This window comes from Lepus europaeus, chromosome 5 (genome assembly GCF_033115175.1).
Source record: "Lepus europaeus isolate LE1 chromosome 5, mLepTim1.pri, whole genome shotgun sequence".
Lineage (NCBI taxonomy): Eukaryota > Metazoa > Chordata > Mammalia > Lagomorpha > Leporidae > Lepus > Lepus europaeus.
In genome coordinates, this window is record NC_084831.1 from 86,153,910 (window position 1) to 86,172,003 (window position 18,094).

At 45.6% G+C, this 18,094-nt stretch overlaps 1 protein-coding gene across 3 annotated transcripts in view; it reads left to right on the forward strand.

Annotated features, from left to right (window-relative positions):
* The window catches only part of RPAP2 (RNA polymerase II associated protein 2), a 103,491-nt gene extending 96,356 nt beyond the window's left edge, over window positions 1–7,135 (forward strand). For 2 of the 3 annotated variants that reach the window (XM_062191735.1, XM_062191737.1), the window contains one exon: window positions 4,551–7,135. In XM_062191735.1, the coding sequence (XP_062047719.1) occupies window position 4,551 (1 nt within the window). In that variant the 3' untranslated portion in view covers window positions 4,552–7,135. The remainder of the gene's footprint in view (window positions 1–4,550) is intronic. The other variant, XM_062191734.1, reaches the window with a different exon arrangement.
* The last annotated feature ends 10,959 nt before the right edge of the window (window positions 7,136–18,094 follow it).

An 18,094-nucleotide genomic window follows, 5' to 3' on the forward strand; every position in this document is an offset into this window, starting at 1 on the left:
GCCTCTTTCAGAACTGCCCACCACAATGGACCTCCTTTATCCTGCCTTCATTGTAACTCGCCATCTCTTCCTTCCTTCTCATTTCACACACTCCCGACTGCTTTAGATAGGAACCACTTTGATGTTCTAACTGAAGGAATTCGTCTTAAAATACAAATGAGACCTTCTCAGGGAAATTTCCTTTAAAAAAAAAAAAAAAGCTTTAAACTTTTTTTTTTTAAGATTTATTTATTTGAAAGTGAGAATTAGAGAGAGAGAGATATCTTGCATCTGCTGGTTTACTCCCTAGAAGACTGCAATGGACAGGGCCGGGCCAGGCCAGCGCCAGAAGCCAGGAGCTTCCTCCAAGTCTCCCATCTCCCACGTGGGTGACAGGAGCCCAAACACTTGGGCTGTCTTTCACTGCTCTCCGAGGCCATTAGTAAGGAGCTGGATTGGAAGTGTGGCAGCAAGGACACGAACCAGTGCCCATGTGGGATGCTGACATCGCAGGCAGCATCCTTACCCACTATGCCACAATGCCAACCTCAAAACTAATTTAAATTACAAAAGCAACACAAATGTGTTATAAACTAATAATTAAGCAATATAGAGTTCCATATGTAATAAAAAGGGAAAATTGTCCCTTTACCTCTGCCTCCAAGCCCATCTCCTTCCCAGAAGCGCACTTGATGGATCTCATTTTATATTTACTATTTGATTTTTTTATAAAGCAAATCTTTAAATACATAGGAAGGATATCTGAGAGAAGTGGTTTGGCAGATAAGAAAGAACATCATCCCTTATTGAAACTGCTAGAGAATAGATATAAGTAAGTGCCTCCCAGATGAACCCAATGGCCGTTTCAAATGACCCTGCAATCCTGAGGATCCTGTAAAGCAAAAGCTGTTGTTACCTAGGGATTGAGTTCAGGGCAGTCTGGGTAAGCATAGCATTCAAATTCAAAGGCCCTTCAAGGTCATGTGCCTCTGGGGCCAGCGCTTTGGCATAGCAAGTAAAGCCGCTGCCTGCAACACAGGCATCCTATATGGGCACCAGTTTGAGACCTAGCTACTCTACTTCTGATCCAGCTCCCTGCTCTTTTTATTTTTTTTATTTATTTATTTTTTTTTTTTTTTGACAGGCGGAGTGGACAGTGAGAGAGAGACAGAGAGAAAGGTCTTCCTTTTGCCGTTGGTTCACCCTCCAATGGCCGCCGCGGTTGGCGCGCTGCGGCCAGCGCACCGCGCTGATCCGATGGCAGGAGCCAGGGGCTTATCCTGGTCTCCTATGGGGTGCAGGACCCAAGCACTTGGGCCATCCTCCACTGCACTCCCTGGCCACAGCAGAGAGCTGGCCTGGAAGAGGGGCAACTGGGACAGAATCCGGTGCCCTGACCGGGACTAGAACCCGGTGTGCCGGCGCCGCAAGGCGGAGGATTAGCCTAGTGAGCTGCGGCGCCGGCCTTCTGCTCTTGACTTTGGAAAGCAGCAGGTGACTCAAGTGCTTGAACCCCTCCTTCACACTCACATGGGAGACCAGGAAGAAGCTCCTGGCTCCTGGCTTTAGCCTGGGCCAGGCTCCAGCCATTGCAGCCATTTGGGCAGTGAACCAGTGGATGGAAGACCTCTCTCTGTGTGTGTCTCTTCTTCTCTCTGTATAACTCTTTCAAATAAATAAATAAATCTTTTAAAATAAAGAAGATGGGCCGGCGCCGTGGCTTAACAGGCTAATCCTCCGCCTTGCGGAGCCGGCACACCAGGTTCTAGTCCCGGTTGGGGCACCGGATTCTATCCTGGTTGCCCCTCTTCCAGGCCAGCTCTCTGCTATGGCCCGGGAAGGCAGTGGAGGATGGCCCAAGTGCTTGGGCCCTGCACCCGCATGGGAGACCAGGAGAAGCACCTGGCTCCTGGCTTCAGATCAGCACGATGTGCCGGCCGCAGCGGCCATTGGAGGGTGAACCAACGGCAAAGGAAGACCTTTCTCTCTGTTTCTCTCTTACTATCCACTCTGCCTGTCAAAAAAAAAATAAAAATAAAAAATAAAAAAAATAAAGAAGATGATGTGGTTAAGGTTTTTTGTTTTTACTGAATGTTGTGTCCAGAGAATTTAATTAATCATGCTTTTCACTTCTTGACACCCTATGTCCATTGGTTGAAAGGCTTCTTTTTCACCCAGTATGCAGTGCCTAAGCAGAAGTCCTTAAAGGACTGCTTTAATGCATAGATACCAATTAAGAATCATTTTAGGCCGGCGCCCTGGCTCAGTAGGCTAATCCTCCGCCTTGCGGTGCCGGCACATCAGGTTCTAGTCCTGGTCAGGGCGCCGGATTCTGTCCCGGTTGCCCCTCTTCCAGGCCAGCTCTCTGCTGTGGCCCAGGAAGGCAGTGGAGGATGGCCCAGGTCCTTGGGCCCTGCACCCACATGGAAGACCAGGAGAAGCACCTGGCTCCTGCCTTCGGATCAGCTCGGTGCGCCGGCCACAGCGGCCATTGAAGGGTGAACCAACGGTAAAAAGGAAGACCTTTCTCCCTGTCTCTCTCTCTCACTGTCCACTCTGCCTGTCAAAAAAAAAAGAATCATTTTTAACTGTCATTTAAAACTAATATGTAAGTAGAGGAAAGCATTTAGCCTGGTGATTAAGGTGCCACTTGAGGTGCCTGCATCCCATACCAGAGTGCCTGGGTTCACGTCCCAGCTCTGCTCCTGATTCCAGCTTGCCCTAGGAGGTGTCTCCAAAAATTGGGTCCCTGCCACCCACTTGGGGAACCTGGATAGAATTCTTGGCTCAGGCTTTGGCTTCCCCCAGCCCCAGCTGTTACAGGTATTTGAGGAGTGAAGCAGCAGACGGGAGGTCTCTGTTTGCAGATCCATTTTGAATATCCTCACCTGCCTATTTTGGTAAGGTTGTCTCTGTCTCTTTTTCTCTCTGCCTCCCAGATGGAAAAGTTTAAAGTTTATATGAAAATTGACATATGAGTGTGATTTTAATGACTTTAAACAGTGGATATTTTCAAGTGAACAGTTACCCTGTGGTCATTGTTTATTTGTTTAGTAATCAGAGGCCCAGACTTTGTCAGTATTATAAGGGGCTGTCAATGAATGAGGCCTTATTATATAATTTTCCATATGAGAAATGGAGACAGTTTAAGTAGGTAGATAGGTTTTTTCTGTATGATTTTTGTATACCATGGTAATTCATTTGCGTGTAAACATTTTAATGCCTAATAACCTTTCCAAGATCATTACGAGGTAGTATATGCTAATATGCTTCCAACTAACAGGGAAAATATATAGCTCCAACTCCTGTTAGGATAATATATTATTTTTTGCTGCTTTTCAGATCACTCAAATTTAGTGGCTTAAAACAAACGTTTGTTTATCTCACGGTTCCTGTGAGTCGAGAACCTGAGTACAGATGAGCCGGGAGCCTCTGGCCCGTTCTTGCCTGAGGCTGCAGTTAAGCCAGCGCAGGGCCACAGTGTCACCTGAAGGCCTAACCGGAAGGTCTCCTTTCAAGTTCACGCACATGGCTAGTGGGAGGATTTAGTTCCTTACAGGTTAATGAGCGCAGAGCCTCAGTTTCTCACTGACTGTTTTCCAGAGACTTCTCCTAATTCCTTGCCGGGTGGCCCTGTCTATAGTATTCCTCACAGCGTGGCACGTGGCTTCCCTCAGCGAGCAGGCAAGAGAGGACCCCCAAAGTGGGAGCCACAGTCTTGCTGTAACTAGTCTCAGAAGTGGCATCCCATCACATTTTTTTTCTCTATATTCTGTTAGGAAAGTCACTGGGTCCAGACTACATTCAAGATGAGAGAATTGAACAAATATAGGGACATGAGTACCAGGAGGCAGCAACATGCAGGGTCATCTTAGAAGCTGACTACCAGAGGAGACACAATTGTTCTATAGTTCCCAGTTTTAGGGGCCGGCACTGTGGCGTAGCAGGTAAAGCTGCCGCCTGCGGTGCCAGCATCGCATATGGGCGCCAGTTTGAGTCCTGGCTGCTCCACTTCTGATCCAGCTCTCTGCTATGACCTGGGAAAGCAGTAGAAGATGGCCCAAGTCCTTGGGCCCCTGCACTCATATGGGAGACCCAGAGGAAGCTCCTGGTTCCTGGCCTTGGATCAGCAAAACTCTGCCCATCGTGGCCAATTGGGGAGTGAACCATCATAGGGAAGACTTCTCTCTCTGTGCCTCTCCTCTCTCTCTGTAACTCTGACTTTCAAATAAATAAATAAATCTTAAAAAAAAAAAAATAGTTCCCAGTTTATACATAGCACACTGTCCTCGTGAGAGTTTTGAACTTCACACAGATCAAGTACAACCCTACCCAGTGCACATTAACCCAGGAATGCTATGAGATAACCGAATCATTCAGGAATGGGGAAAAGAAGGGATTTTCCAATTGACCTATATCAGTCAAGGCCAACCCCTCACGTTTAACATGAAGCTGGATCTATTCCACTCAAACCACTGTTACATAGTGGGGAAGAAATGGAATGTTGGGAAGACAACAGCTGATAAAGTATTTTAGATGTTTTATTCAAACTGTCTTTTTTTGCTTCACAGATATAATCCAAGAAGGCAGAATAGAAGATGGAGTTCTCTTCCCTCTTTCTGGAATTCTAGCCCCAGTGGGAATCTGGTAGTAACTGATAATTAGCTTTGTTCCAAGAAAGAACGCCTACCTCCCAGTGCCTAACTGCAGAGAATGACTTTCCCAGATAGAGGAGAACCATTACTCCAGCAAGGATAACCAAGTCCACGAAACCTACCCACGAGACGTTGTATCTTCATTTGAAAATGAAAGATGAAGTCTTAAGTTGAAACTTGAATGAGTATTCAAGAAAATATAATTACCTCTTAATTTTTCTGGATGATTCTAGCCATCATATAAGTTAACCAAAAGCTGAGAAAGTTATTATTTTGGCCTCCCAATCTAACTTCTAGATTCTAGTGAACAACAATTAGGTCAATAAATGCAAATTAAGATGAAGCCCTTTGGAAGTCTAATCATTATTCTTTTAAAGAAGCTGTAAAATGGGCCTAAGCAACATAGTTAATCTCATAAGTCCAAAACACAAGAATCTCAGAACTTTCTGGACTGAAGGTTTTTAAACATGGGATATGTAGGGGCCGGCGCTGTGCATAGTGGGAAAAGCTACCGCCTGTAGTGCTGGCAACCTATATGGGCGCTGGTTCAAGCCCCTGCTGCTCCACTTCCGATCCAGCTCTCTGCTATGGCCTGGGAATGCAGTAGAAGATGGCTCAAGTCCTTGGGCCCCTGCACCCACGTGGGAGACCTGGAAGAAGCTCCTGGCTCCTGGCTTTGGATCAACGCAGCTCCAGCTATTGTGGCCAATTGGGGAGTGAACCAGCAGATCAAGACCTCTCTCTCTCTCTCCCTCTCCCTCTCCCCCCCTTCCTCTCCCTCTCCCTCTCTCCCGCCACCCCCATAACTAGGCCTTTCAAATAAATAAATATTTTTAAAAAATAAAAAAGAATCTTGAGAATTTGGGTTGCTTTATAAAATGTCTGTCAAACAAGCAAATTAGGAAGACCTCCAGAACATTTGAAGGGGCGGTCTCAGACAATTTGGGGTTACTAAAAGAAAAAAAAAGTTAAAAGCAGATCTATACTTTTTTTTAAGTATTTATTTGAAAGAGTTAAGTCAGAAAGGGAAAGACAGAGAAAGGAGTCTTCCATCTGCTGATTCACTTCCCAAGTAGCTGCAACAGCCAGGGCTGAGTAAGGCCAAAGCTAGGAGCTCTGGTATCCAACATGAATGGCAGGGGCCCAAGCACTTAGGCCATCTGCTGCTGCTTTTCCTACGCCGTTAGCAGGGAGCTGGATCAGAAGTGGAGCAGCTGGGACACAAACGTGAGCCCTCTGCGTCATGGTGATTTTACCTGCTGTGCCACAATGCTGGCCTCCTGATCTGTTCTTTGGACACTGGAGGAAACGGCAGCTGTTAAAGCCCAGTCATGGAAAGGGACCAGAAAGCAGCCAGGAGGGCTGGGGAGGTTTGTGGGCAGGGAGGCAGAAATAGGAATTCTCTTGTCTCTGCCAATAATTGGTTCTGTGGCCAAGTCACATAAACTTTCTGCACTTGAGTGCTGTACTCTGTGACGTACAGTCTTTTTGGGAAAGGACTGCAAACTAAACTACCGGGTAAGCAGTGTGACACAGCTGGTTAAGCCGCCGCTTGCAATGCTGACAGCTGTCCTATATCAGAGCATGAGCCTGGGCTGCTCTACTTTTGATTCAGCTCCTTGCAGGTGCACATGGAAAGGCAGTGGAAGATGGCCTAAGTGTTTGGGTCCATGCCACCCTTGTGGGAGACCCAGATGGAGTTCATCCCATCCAACTGGCTGAAGATCTAACAACAGAAAAAGAGTGGACTAGAATTAATCCAGTTGAGCAAGGTCACAGCTCAGTATCAATATACAAGTCAATTTTTGTATACTAGCAATGAGAAAATCCAAAAACAAAATTAAGAGAACAGTTGTATTCACAACAACACCAAAATGAATTAAATACTTAGGAATAAATTTATTAAAGAAATACAACACTTAAAATGGAAAGTATAGGGGGCCGGTGCTGTGGCACAGCAGGTTAACACCCTGGCCTGAAGCGCCGGCATCCCATATGGACGCTGGTTCAAGACCAGGCTGCTCCACTTCCAATCCAGCTCTCTGCTATGGCCTGGGAAAGCAGTAGAAGATGGCTCAAGTCCTTGGGCCCCTGCACCCACGTGGAAGACCTGGAAGAAGCTCCTAGCTCCTGGCTTCAGATTGGCGCAGCTCCGGCCGTTGTGGCCAATTGGGGAGTGAACCATCAGATGGAAGACCTCTCTCTCTTTCTCTCTCTCTCTCTGCCTCTCCTCCCTCTGTGTAACTCTGACTTTCAAATAAATAAGTAAATCATAAAAAAATAAATAAATGGAAAGTATAAAGCATTCAGAGAAATTAAAGCAGATATAAATAAATGTAGATGCATTCCATGTTCATTCATTGGAGCATACATTATTGTTAAGGTAACGATTCTGGGGCAGTCACTTGACCTGGTGAGTTAAGGCACCTGTGTCCCATATCAGATTGCTTGGGTTCAGTGCCTGCCTCTTGTTCCTGATTCCAGGTTCAAAGCAATGCAGACCTGAGAAGGCAGTGGTGATGATTTAAGTAACTAGGTCCCTGCCACGCACTTTAGAAATCTGATTCAGATCGCCAGCGCTGTGGCTCACTAGGCTAATCCTCCGCCTTGCAGCGCCGGCACACTGGGTTCTAGTCCTGGTCGGGGCACCGATCCTGTCCCGGTTGCCCCTCTTCCAGGCCAGCTCTCTGCTGTGGCCAGGGAGTGCAGTGGAGGATGGCCCAAGTCCTTGGGCCCTGCACCCCATGGGAGACCAGGAGAAGCACCTGGCTCCTGCCATCGGAACAGCGTGGTGCGCCGGCCACAGCACACCTACCGCGGCGGCCATTGGAGGGTGAACCAACGGCAAAAGGAAGACCTTTCTCTCTGTCTCTCTCTCACTGTCCACTCTGCCTGTCAAAAAAAAAAAAAAAAAAAAAGAAGAAGAAAAGAAATCTGATTCAGATCCTGGCTTCACCCTGGCCCTGCCCCAGCCAGTGCAGGCATTTAGGGAGTGAACAAGCAGATGTGAGCATTCTCATACTCTCCCCATCACTACCCCCACTCCAGGCTCTCCAACTCTAAAATATAAATAAACATTTCTTCCCAAATTGATATACAAATCTAGTACCACTCCTATCAAAATCATAGCAAGCACTTTTGAATATTGACAAACAGATCCTAAAATTTATATGGAAATTCAGGGGCCGGTGCTGTGGCATAGCTGGTAAAGCCACCGCATACAGTGCCAGCATCCCATGTGGGCACTGGTTTTAGTCCTGGCTGCTCCTCTTCTGATCCAGCTCTCTGCTATGGCCTGGGAAAGCAGTAGAAGATGGCCCAAGTCCTTGGGCTCCTGCACCCACGTTAGAGACCCGAAAGAAGCTCCTGGCTCCTGGCTTCGGAATGACGCAGCTCTAGCCATTGCAGCCATCTGGGGAGTGAACCAGCGGATGGAAGACCTCTCCCTCTCTCTGCCCCTCCTTCTCTCTGTGTGTAACTCTGAGTTTCAAGTAAATAAATAAATCTTTGAAAAAAAAATTAAAAATTTATTTGGAAATTCAAGTGATTCAGAATAACCAAAAAGTTCTGAAAAAGAGGAATACTTCCTGATTTGAAAACAGGTAGGTGTTGTGGCACAGCAGGTTAAGCTGCCACTTGGGATACAAGCATCCCATATCAGAGCTCCAGTTGGAGTTCCTGATACATTACTTCCAATCCAGCTTCCTGCTAATAAATCCTATAAGGCAGCCAATGATGGTTCAAGTATTTGGATCTCTGTCACTCCAGATGGAGTTCCAGGCTCTTGGCTTCAGCCTAGCCAAGCTCTAGCTGTTGTAAGCAATTGGAGAGTGAACAAGCAGATGGAAAATTTCTGTGTCTCTGTTGCTCTGCTTTCAAGCAAATCAAAATAAATAAATATATAACAAATGTATTGCAAAACTACAGTAACTAAGAATATGGTATTAATATAAGGAAAGGCACTATTGTGGCAGTGCCAGCATCCCATATGGGCGCTGGTTCAAGTCCCAGCAGCTCCACTTCCGATCCACCTCTCTGCGATGGCCTGGGAGAGCAGTACAAGATGGCCCAGGTCCTTGGGCCCCTGCATCTATGTGGGAGACCAGGAAAAAGCTCTGGGATCCTGGCTTCAGATTGGCCCAGCTCCGGCTGCTGTGGCCATTTGAGGAGTGAACCAGCAAATGGAAGACCTCTCTCTGCCTCTGCCTTTTTGTAAATCTACCTTTCAAATAAATAAATAAATAAATACATCTTTAAAAAAAAAGAAAAGAAAAGTAAAGGGCACTATAGATCAATGGAACAGAAATGAAAGCCCAAGAATCAACCCTAACATTTATGGCTAGCTAATTCTCATCAAATGCGCCAAGGCAATTCAGTGGGGAAAAGATGGTCTTTTCAACAAATGCTTCTAGAACATTTGAGTATCAAATGCAAAATGAATAATTTAGGTCCTTTATTCTACCCATGTGCAAAGATAGACTGAAAATGAATCGGAGACCTAAATGTAAGAGTTAAAACTATGAAACTTTGGGGCCAGTATTGTGGCTCAGTGTCATCAACTGCACCCAGCAACCTCTATTGGAGTACTAGTTTGATTCTGGCTGCTCCACATCCACCCAGCTTCTTGCTAACACACCTGGAAGGCAGAAAAAGCTGGCCCTGCCACTTTGGCAAACAGTTTGGCAGTTTCTTGAAACTTAAGCAGGATGACCAAAGAAATCTTAGAAGAAAAGTTGAACACATCTCAGTAACAAATTTCAAAATATGCCATAGGGCTACTGGAACCAAAACAGCATAATGCTGGCATAAAAATAGACAAATCAGCCAACATAACAGAAGAGAAACCCCAGAAATGAATCCATACATCTACAGCTGGCTGATATTTGACAAAGAAGCTAAAGCACACCCTACAGAAGAGAGAGACTTCAACAAATTAAATGGGAAAACTGGATATACATATACAAAACATCAAGACACACACACCCACATCTCACCCTGTACAAAATGCATCAAAGATCTAAATGTATGACATGGAATGATTAGGAAAAAAAAGGGGGGACGCACTTCCTAGACTTTGACATAGGCAACAGAAACAAAACTCGACAAATGGGATTATATCTAAGAAGCTTCTGCACAGCAAACAACAGAGTAAAGAGACAACCTGCAGAATGAGTGAAGACTGCAAACCATTCATCTGACAAAGGATTCATATCTAGACTATATAAGAAACTTAAGAAGCTCAACAACAAAACAACAATTTGTCCAGTTAAGAAATGGGAAGAGGGGGCTGGCGCTGTGGCATAGTGGGTAAAGCTACCACCTGCAGTGCCAGCATCCCATATGGGCACTGATTCAAGTCCTGGCTGCTCCACTTCCAATCCAGCTCTCTGCTATGGCCTGGGAAATTGGTATAGGATGTCCCAAGTCCTTGGGCCCCTGCACCTGTGTGGGAGACCTAGAGGAAGCTCCTAGCTCCTGGCTTTGGATCAGCGCAGCTCCGGCCATTGCAGTCAACTGGGGAGTGAACCAGCGGATGGAAGACCTCTCTCTCTCTCTCTCTCTCTCTCTCTCTCTCTCTGCCTCTCCTTCTCTGTGTAACTCTTTCAGATAAATAAATTAATCTTAAAAAAAAAGAAATGGGCAAAGAGGGGCTGGCGCTGTGGCATAGTGAGTTAAGCCACTACTTACAATAAGGCATCCCATATAGGTGCTGGTTTGAGTCTCAGCTGCTTTGCTTCCAATCCAGTTCCCTGCTAATAGCATTGGAAAGCAGTAGAAGATGTTACAAGTGCTTGAGCCACTGCACCTATGTTGGAGACCCAGAAGAAGCTCCTGGCACCTGGCTTTGGATTGGCCCAGCTTTGGCCATTGTGGCCATTTGGAGAGTGAACCAACAGATGGAAGATGGATCCTCCCCCCGCCCAACTCTGCCTTTCCAATAAATAAATCTTTTTTTTTAATAAAATGAGCAAAGTACCTGAAAAGACATTTCTCAGAAGAAGACTATATGAAGAAAAATGCTCAGTATCAGTACCCATGAGGGAAGTCAGAATGACAGATGCTGCTGAGGTTATGGAGAACAGGGAACCTGAATACACCATTGGTGGGAATGTAAATTAGAACAGCCATGGAAAAGAGTATGCAGAGTCCTCAGAAAACTAACAGTAGATCTACCATATGCCCCAGCTATCCCACTTCTGGGAATAGGCCCAAAGAAAATGAAGTAAGCATATAAAAGAAATCCCTGCACTCTCATGTTTATTGTGGCACAATTCACGATAGCAAAGATATGGTATAAGACCAGATGTCCATTAATGGCTTAAAAATACAGAATACAATATTACTGTCGTGAAAAAAAGAATGAAATCCTGACATTTGCAGCAAAAAGGAAAGACCTGGAGATCATTATGTTTAAGTGAAGTAAGCCAGACACAGAAAGACAAATACTGCTTGTTCTGTCTTTATGTAGAAATTAAAAAGAATATCTTCAATCCAATTTTTAAATAGTGACTAGCTAGAGGCTTGGCAGTATTGGGGAGGGAAGTGGGGAGAGATTAGATAACGGGTACCAAACACAGTAGGGTGAACAGGTTCTGTGTTTTGCAGCACAGTTGGGTAGCTAGATCATGATGACTACTAAGTTCTGCATTAACAACTGGAATAGGGGCCAGTGGGTGCAGTGCGGTGCGTCACCACTGGTATTCCTTATTGCAGTGCTGGTTCTGAGTCCCGGCTACTGCACTTCCCATCCAGCTTCCTGCAAATTCACCTGAGAAGGCAGTGGATGATGGTCCAAGTACTTGGGCTCCTGTCACCCATGTGGGAGACCCAGGTAGAATTCTTGGCTCTTGGATTCAGCCTGGCCCAGTCCTAGCTGTTGGTATCTGTTTTGAGGCGTGGACCAGCAGATGGAAAATGAGTATCTCTCTCTCCCTCTCTCTCCCCCCACTCCCTCCTCCCCTCCCTTCTTCTCATTCTGCCTTTCAAATAAATAAATAAACTTTAAAAACTGGAACAGAAGAGCTGGTAGGCGACAATGAACATAAAAGACAGGGAGGGGTGCAGTGGGTTAAGGCCCAGCCTGCATCTCTGGCATCCTATATGAGTGCTGGTTCGAGTCCCAGTTGCTCCACTTCTGATCCAGCTCTCTGCTATGGCCTGGGAAAGCAGTAGAAGATGGCCCAAATCCTTGGGCCCTTGCACCTGTGTGAGAGACCTGGAAGAAGCTCCTAGCTCCTGGCTTCAGATCAGCTCAGCTCTGGACTTCGCAGTCATTTGGGGAATGAATCAGCAGATGGAAAAACCTCTCTATCTGGCTCTACCTTTCTCTATAACTCCATCAAATAAATAATTTTTTTTTAAAAAAGGGAGACCATGCCTGGCATGGTTGGTTTAAATTATGCATATATGTTGAAATGCTGCATTGTACCCCCAAAATTACCTTTTAATTCCAGAAAGAAAAGTTGAACATAAGTTTCCGATATAATCCAGCAGTTTTACTCAGTATTCAATCAGAAGAGAAACGACTCGTAGGCAAATGTTCACAGCAGTATTACTCATATTACTCAAAAATTATGAACCATCCAAAGGATGACCAACTAACTGGGAAGTGGATTTTTTAAATACTATATCCATGGAGTATTCATACATGCCACAACATGAAAGAACCTCAAACACAGACTAAGTGAAAGCTCTCTGATCAATATACCACATCTAGTGCAATTCTATTTATATAAAATGTCCAGAAAAAGCAACTCTCTAAAGCAGATATCAAATTAGTAGTTGTTGGGGTCAGTGCTGTGGCATGGTGGGTAAAGCCATGCCTGCCGTGCCAGCATCCCATACGGCCACCGGTTCAAGTCTCGGCTGTTCCACTTCCAATTCAGCTCTCTGCTGTGGCCTGGGAAAGCAGTGGAAGATGGCCCAAGTCCTTGGGCCCCTGCACCCACGTGGGAGACGAGAAAGAAGCTCCTGGCTCCTGGTTTCAGATCGGCACAGCTCTGGCCATTGTGGCCAATTGGGGAGTGAACCAGCAGATGGAAGATCTCTCTCTTTCTCTCTCTCACTCTCTCTCTCTCTCTGCCTCTTCTCCTCTCTCTATGTAACTCTGAGTTTCAAATAAATAAATAAATAAATCCTTAAAAACATAAATAAATAAAATAAAATGAATAGTGGTTGCATGAGCCTAGCATGGGTTGTTTGCAAATGGACACAGAGGATGTCTCTGGGGTGATGAAAATGTTCTCCAACTAATTGTGATTTTTTTTTGCACAATTTTATAAACTTTAAAAATAATTATTTATGTGCTTACATGAATTTTATGTGTATAGACTATACCTTAATAGAAATGTTAAAAACTACAGGTGATAACAGGGCCCCTCTCTCTGGCCTACTAGTGACCCTTCTTTGGGTAAAGAGAGGAAGAAACTGCTGTATCCCTACATCTTCCTTCCTTGTACCCAGAGTTAACTCCTCAGTTAACTCCCAAATCCTGTGGGTCTGGTGGCCTCAGTGAGAAGCCAGCAGCTCATTATCAAAACATTAGGAATACATATGAGGGGCCAGCACTGTGCCATAAGGGGTGAAGGCACAACCTGCAGTGCCGGCATCCCATGTGGGCACTGGTTCAAATACTGGCTGCTCCACTTCCAATCCAGCTCTCTGCTAAGGCCTGGGAAAGCAGTAGAAGATGGCCCAAGTTCTTGGGCCCTTGAACCTTTGTGGAAGACCTGAAAGAAGCTCCTGGCTTTGGATCGGCCCAGCTCCAGAAGTTGCAGCCATTTGGGGAGTGAACCAGCAGGTGGAAGATTCTCTCTCTTTCTCTCTCTTTCTCTTTGTCTCTCTCTCTTTCTCTCTCTCTTTCTGCCTCTGCCTCTCTGTAACTCTGCCTTTCACATAAATAAATCTTTTTTTTAAAAAAAAAAAAAAGGAATACAAACAGATCAATGCCCAAGTGTACCATAACTATCAGGTCGCTGATGGGCCAGTTGCTTTTATTGATGCTGCATATGCCTCCCACACATTCCTGCCAAGTTTATGGTCGCCTGGAAGGACTGAAACAGAATTTGGTTCAAAGAATTGTGCTGGGTCTTGATCTCTAAATATCATTTTCCAATAAAAGGAACCAAACTCCTTGAGAAAATAGCTAGTTCCATGGTGGTACTGGGAAAATACAAAATAAGCCTGGAGCATCCTGTACCAGAACCTTTGGAGCAAGTGCTCCAAAGTAAAAGAGGGGGAGCACGCCAAAGAGACAAGGAGCCAACCTGAAAGAGCTACCAGTGGCCAATGGTGAAATAGTTCCAGTGACAAAAGAACATGAGGGTGAATTATAACCCAAAGTACAAAATACACGTGAATTTGTGCAGATATAAATGATCAAGTGAAATAGATGGGAGAGGAGACAAATCCTTTTTTTCAGATTTATTTTATTTGAAAGGCAGAGTTACAGGGAGAGAGAGAGAGAAAGATCTTCCATCCTCTGGTTCACTCCCCAAATGGCCACAACAACCAGAGCCAGGCCATGCTGAAACCAGGAGCCTGGAACTTCTTCTAGGTCTCCCACATGGGTGCAGGGGCCCAAGCCCCCAAATTCATATATATACATATATATGAAGAGAACCTATACACCCGTGCTAATGGCTCATACCACTATTGCCAGTGTCATATCCTCCAAGAATGCTGGCCAGTCAGCTGCTCCCATTGCTGGGCACATCACTCTTGGAGCCATCACTAAGCAGAATCGGGCAGCCATCTCTAAGCTGCATCTTCCATAGGTTACCTATCACAGGGCTGATCACCAACCTCTCAGAAGCATCTTCCTATCAGCATGCTTTCCATTGCTCTGTGTAACATTTTGCTCTGTGCAACATGTGTGTTGCCACCAATGGAGCAATAGGAGAGCTCATTGTGTGGCTTTCACGTTTGGTGCTGGCCCGGGAAGTTCTGTACAGTCTCCAGTGAGCACCCACGGAAAGTCATGCCTGCTCTCCGCTCCTACAGGATCCTAAAGAGACTGAAAAGGAAGAGTAGGCACTGGTGAAAAGGCTAGCTCTCGAGCTTGGCAATACTGGAGCACGTGGTCCCCGAGGCCTGGCATGTGTAGCCCAGTCTGTGGTCCGCACCTGTGCTCTGCACTGTCTCCTCTCCAGAACACCACTCCTTGGTCCCCTCGTGGTATTCTTCATTACTGATGGAAAGGGTTCCCTCAGTGAAGCACAATCCCCCAGTTTTCTTGTAAACAGAATTTCAAAGAATGGAAAAAGTGTTTTCATAACATACCTGTTCCTCTTTCAGAGAAGAATTGAATTCTAAGTAGGTTTTACTCTGAAAAGTAAACAGTGTGATTCAGTTTCACTTTTCATTAAATACTTTAGGAACTGGTACAAAGAATTATGGCTTTTTTTTTTTTTTCAATCTTGCCCTTTGAATGTTTCCAATCCCTTGAGATTCTCTCTTGAAACCCCACTGGGCTTCACCTACTTAGTGGAGACTCCTTAAGGTATAATTGGTATAATTTAGCATCTCGTGCCTCTATATTCATGTCTGAAAGTTGTTTGAGCTTCCTACTCATTAGGGAACAAGATACCATGGTATCATTCTGAAATTTGAAAACCTTTAACAGCCTCACATGAAAAGTGCTGTAGGAAGAGAAGAGTAAGGCTGTCCAGGAGCCCACCCGTGCTGGGCTGGCAGCCAGTGAGCAGGGGTGACCTCCATCTGACCTGTGCCTACAGTGTCCTAACTCTGAGCTTGGGACTGATTCCTGGCGCTTTTGTAACCAGGCTGGTTGACATCAAAGCCCTAGTTGGGAATCCTAACCCCTCCTTGCATATGCAACACAGCCTGGAAGCTGCAGGGTGTGAGCCAGTGGCAGCCTAGGGCTGGTCTCTGTGATTCCTGAAGAAATGCCCCAGTGGAATTTGTCTTCTCCCATAGTGCTCATTTTCTTTGGGAATTCATGTGTCCTTTGCCAATTAAACTATCAAAATATAAACTTTTGGGACTGGTGTTGTGGCCAAAGAGGTTAAGCTACTGCCTGCAATGCTAACAGCCTGGCTGCTCTACTTTTGATCCAGCTCCCTAACACTAGGAACCCATTGGAGAATGGTTCAAACCGCTTGTTTCCCTCCACCCACATGAGAGAGACCCAGCCATTTGGGGAGTGAACTAGCAGATAGAAAGAAGCGTTCTCTCGCTCTCACTCTCACTCTCTAACTCTAATTTTTTTAAAAATACAAACTTTTTTTTTTTTTTTGACAGGCAGAGTGGACAGTGAGAGAGAGAGAGATAGAGAGAAAGGTCTTCCTTTTTGCTGTTGGTTCACCCTCCAATGGCCGCCGCGGTTGGCGCGATGCAGCCTGCGCACCGCGCCGATCCGATGGCAGGAGCCAGGTGTTTCTCCCAGTCCCCCATGGGGTGCAGGGCCCAAGCACTTGGGCCATCCTCCACTGCACTCCCTGGCCACAGCAGAGAGCTGGCCTGGAAGAGGGGCAACCGGGACAGGATCGGTGCCCCGACCGGGACTAGAACCTGGTGTGCCGGCGCCGCTAGGCGGAGGATTAGCCTATTGAGCCACGGCGCCGGCAAAAATACAAACTTTTATAAAACGTCCTCAAACATCCAGCCTTCCCTGAATGCCCAAGCCTCTGTCCCACCCTTAGTGAAAATGTTTTTGGAAAACTGCCTGCCAGTGAAGGTACTGGGAGGTGGAATTTGATCAAAATACCTTTACAAGAAAGCTGTGGTACAAACCCATCCATCTAAGTGAGTTGGCCTCACCACTGGGGCCCAAGAAGAAAAGCCCACTCCAAGGTGCTACTTTTCATTTTGCTTTCCAGTGCTTCTGCAGTCATAACCAAAGCAAAGGAGAATAACTGTGCGACTTCAGAAGAAAGGCAACCACTTTGCAACATCTTCAGGAAACTGCACTCCCTTAGGGCTTGCAAAACTCCGTGTCTTGCAGACCAAAAGCAAGGTCTCAGTCACCTAGCTCTAGTTTGCATAAAGTGGAAGCTCGTTATTTTCTGGATGACCCTTGGCCCAAGAAAGCTTACAGGGCCTCTGACAGAAATAAGACAGCAACAAAAGGAAGTGTTGCAGCAACGAAATTTTTTTATTTCGATGAGCAAGAAAAGCAAGGCCCGCTAGAAGCTCATCTGACCTCTACCTACTAGGGTCATACAGCCAAGGCAGTGGCCACTGTCAGCACTGTAATGTGCAGAAGTTGGCATACATATAAGTTAATGTAATTTCATTTGTAAGACTTTTCAGAGAAACATTTTACTAATACCTTCTGCAATATCTTATTTTCATGTTTGGTAAGAAGATCATAACTATTAACTTACTTGTTCCCACATCCTTCTCTCCTTGTCTTCCTCAGATTCAGATTATCCCACTAACACACTATCCATCACTGAAGAAAAAGAGATACAACTGTAGACTGTCACACTCAGGATGGCCCCACGGAAGACAGTCCAGTTGCAAGTCAAGCAGATCCCTGTCACCACCGTTTTCCATGTTGGGCATCCAGATGAGATTCCTTTGTACAAAGAGTCTTACTGGTAGGAAACAGAGTTTGAAACTCCCTGAGGCAGTCTAAATCCCTCACTTTAAAACTGTGCCAACTAAGACCCAGAGAGATTTACCCAACACCAGGTCAGCCATTTTTAGCAGTGTAATTGCTGGCACACAGTTCTCAAACTCCACGTTGATGGCTCATCCTACTAAGCATCAACAGCAATAACAAAAAAGCATTGGAGAGAGAGAGAGGGAACTCAAAACAGGACTCTGAATCAAAACTCACCTGGGATGGGGGCAGCCACCCTGTCCGGATGAGCTAAACCGAGATCCCCCACTTCCATCGCAAAACAAGGGTTGTCACCAGAGGGAGAGCTGAGCTTGTCAAGGGTGCCCCGTTGGAGTTATAGCACCATTTGGTTTTTAAGGCCCAGAGTTTTGTTTGAAGCCTCCATGCTTGGTTTATAGGTTGGGACACCATAGAAACACCAAGCAGCCCTTGGCTTTTCCAAATTTGGCAAAACCAGTCAGTCACTTTCAGGCGTTTTCAAGCCTCCAGGGCAGAGAAGGAATGTTTACCAAGTGGGACAGGAAGCTGTTGAAGACTTTTCTAACCCATTTCTGTAAGGATCCGTTTGCCAGCACACACCTGTCACAACTTTGTCCTCTGTGATTAAATTCTTAAGTTCTTTGTGGAAAGCAACACACACACCAAGAAAACCAGCTACTCCTGTTGGTGATAGAAGTAATGATGTCTACAGAATAAGGGTTCTAGGCCATTTTTAGAAAGACTGAATACTTTTCCTACTACTTATGAGTTCTAGTAAGTTTTTGTAGAATACTTACTTCAATGCCATTATGTCATCAGCAAATACACATGATTATACTCCTTCTTTGCCAATCTGTATGTCTTGCCTTACTGCCCTGGCTAGGGCCTTCAG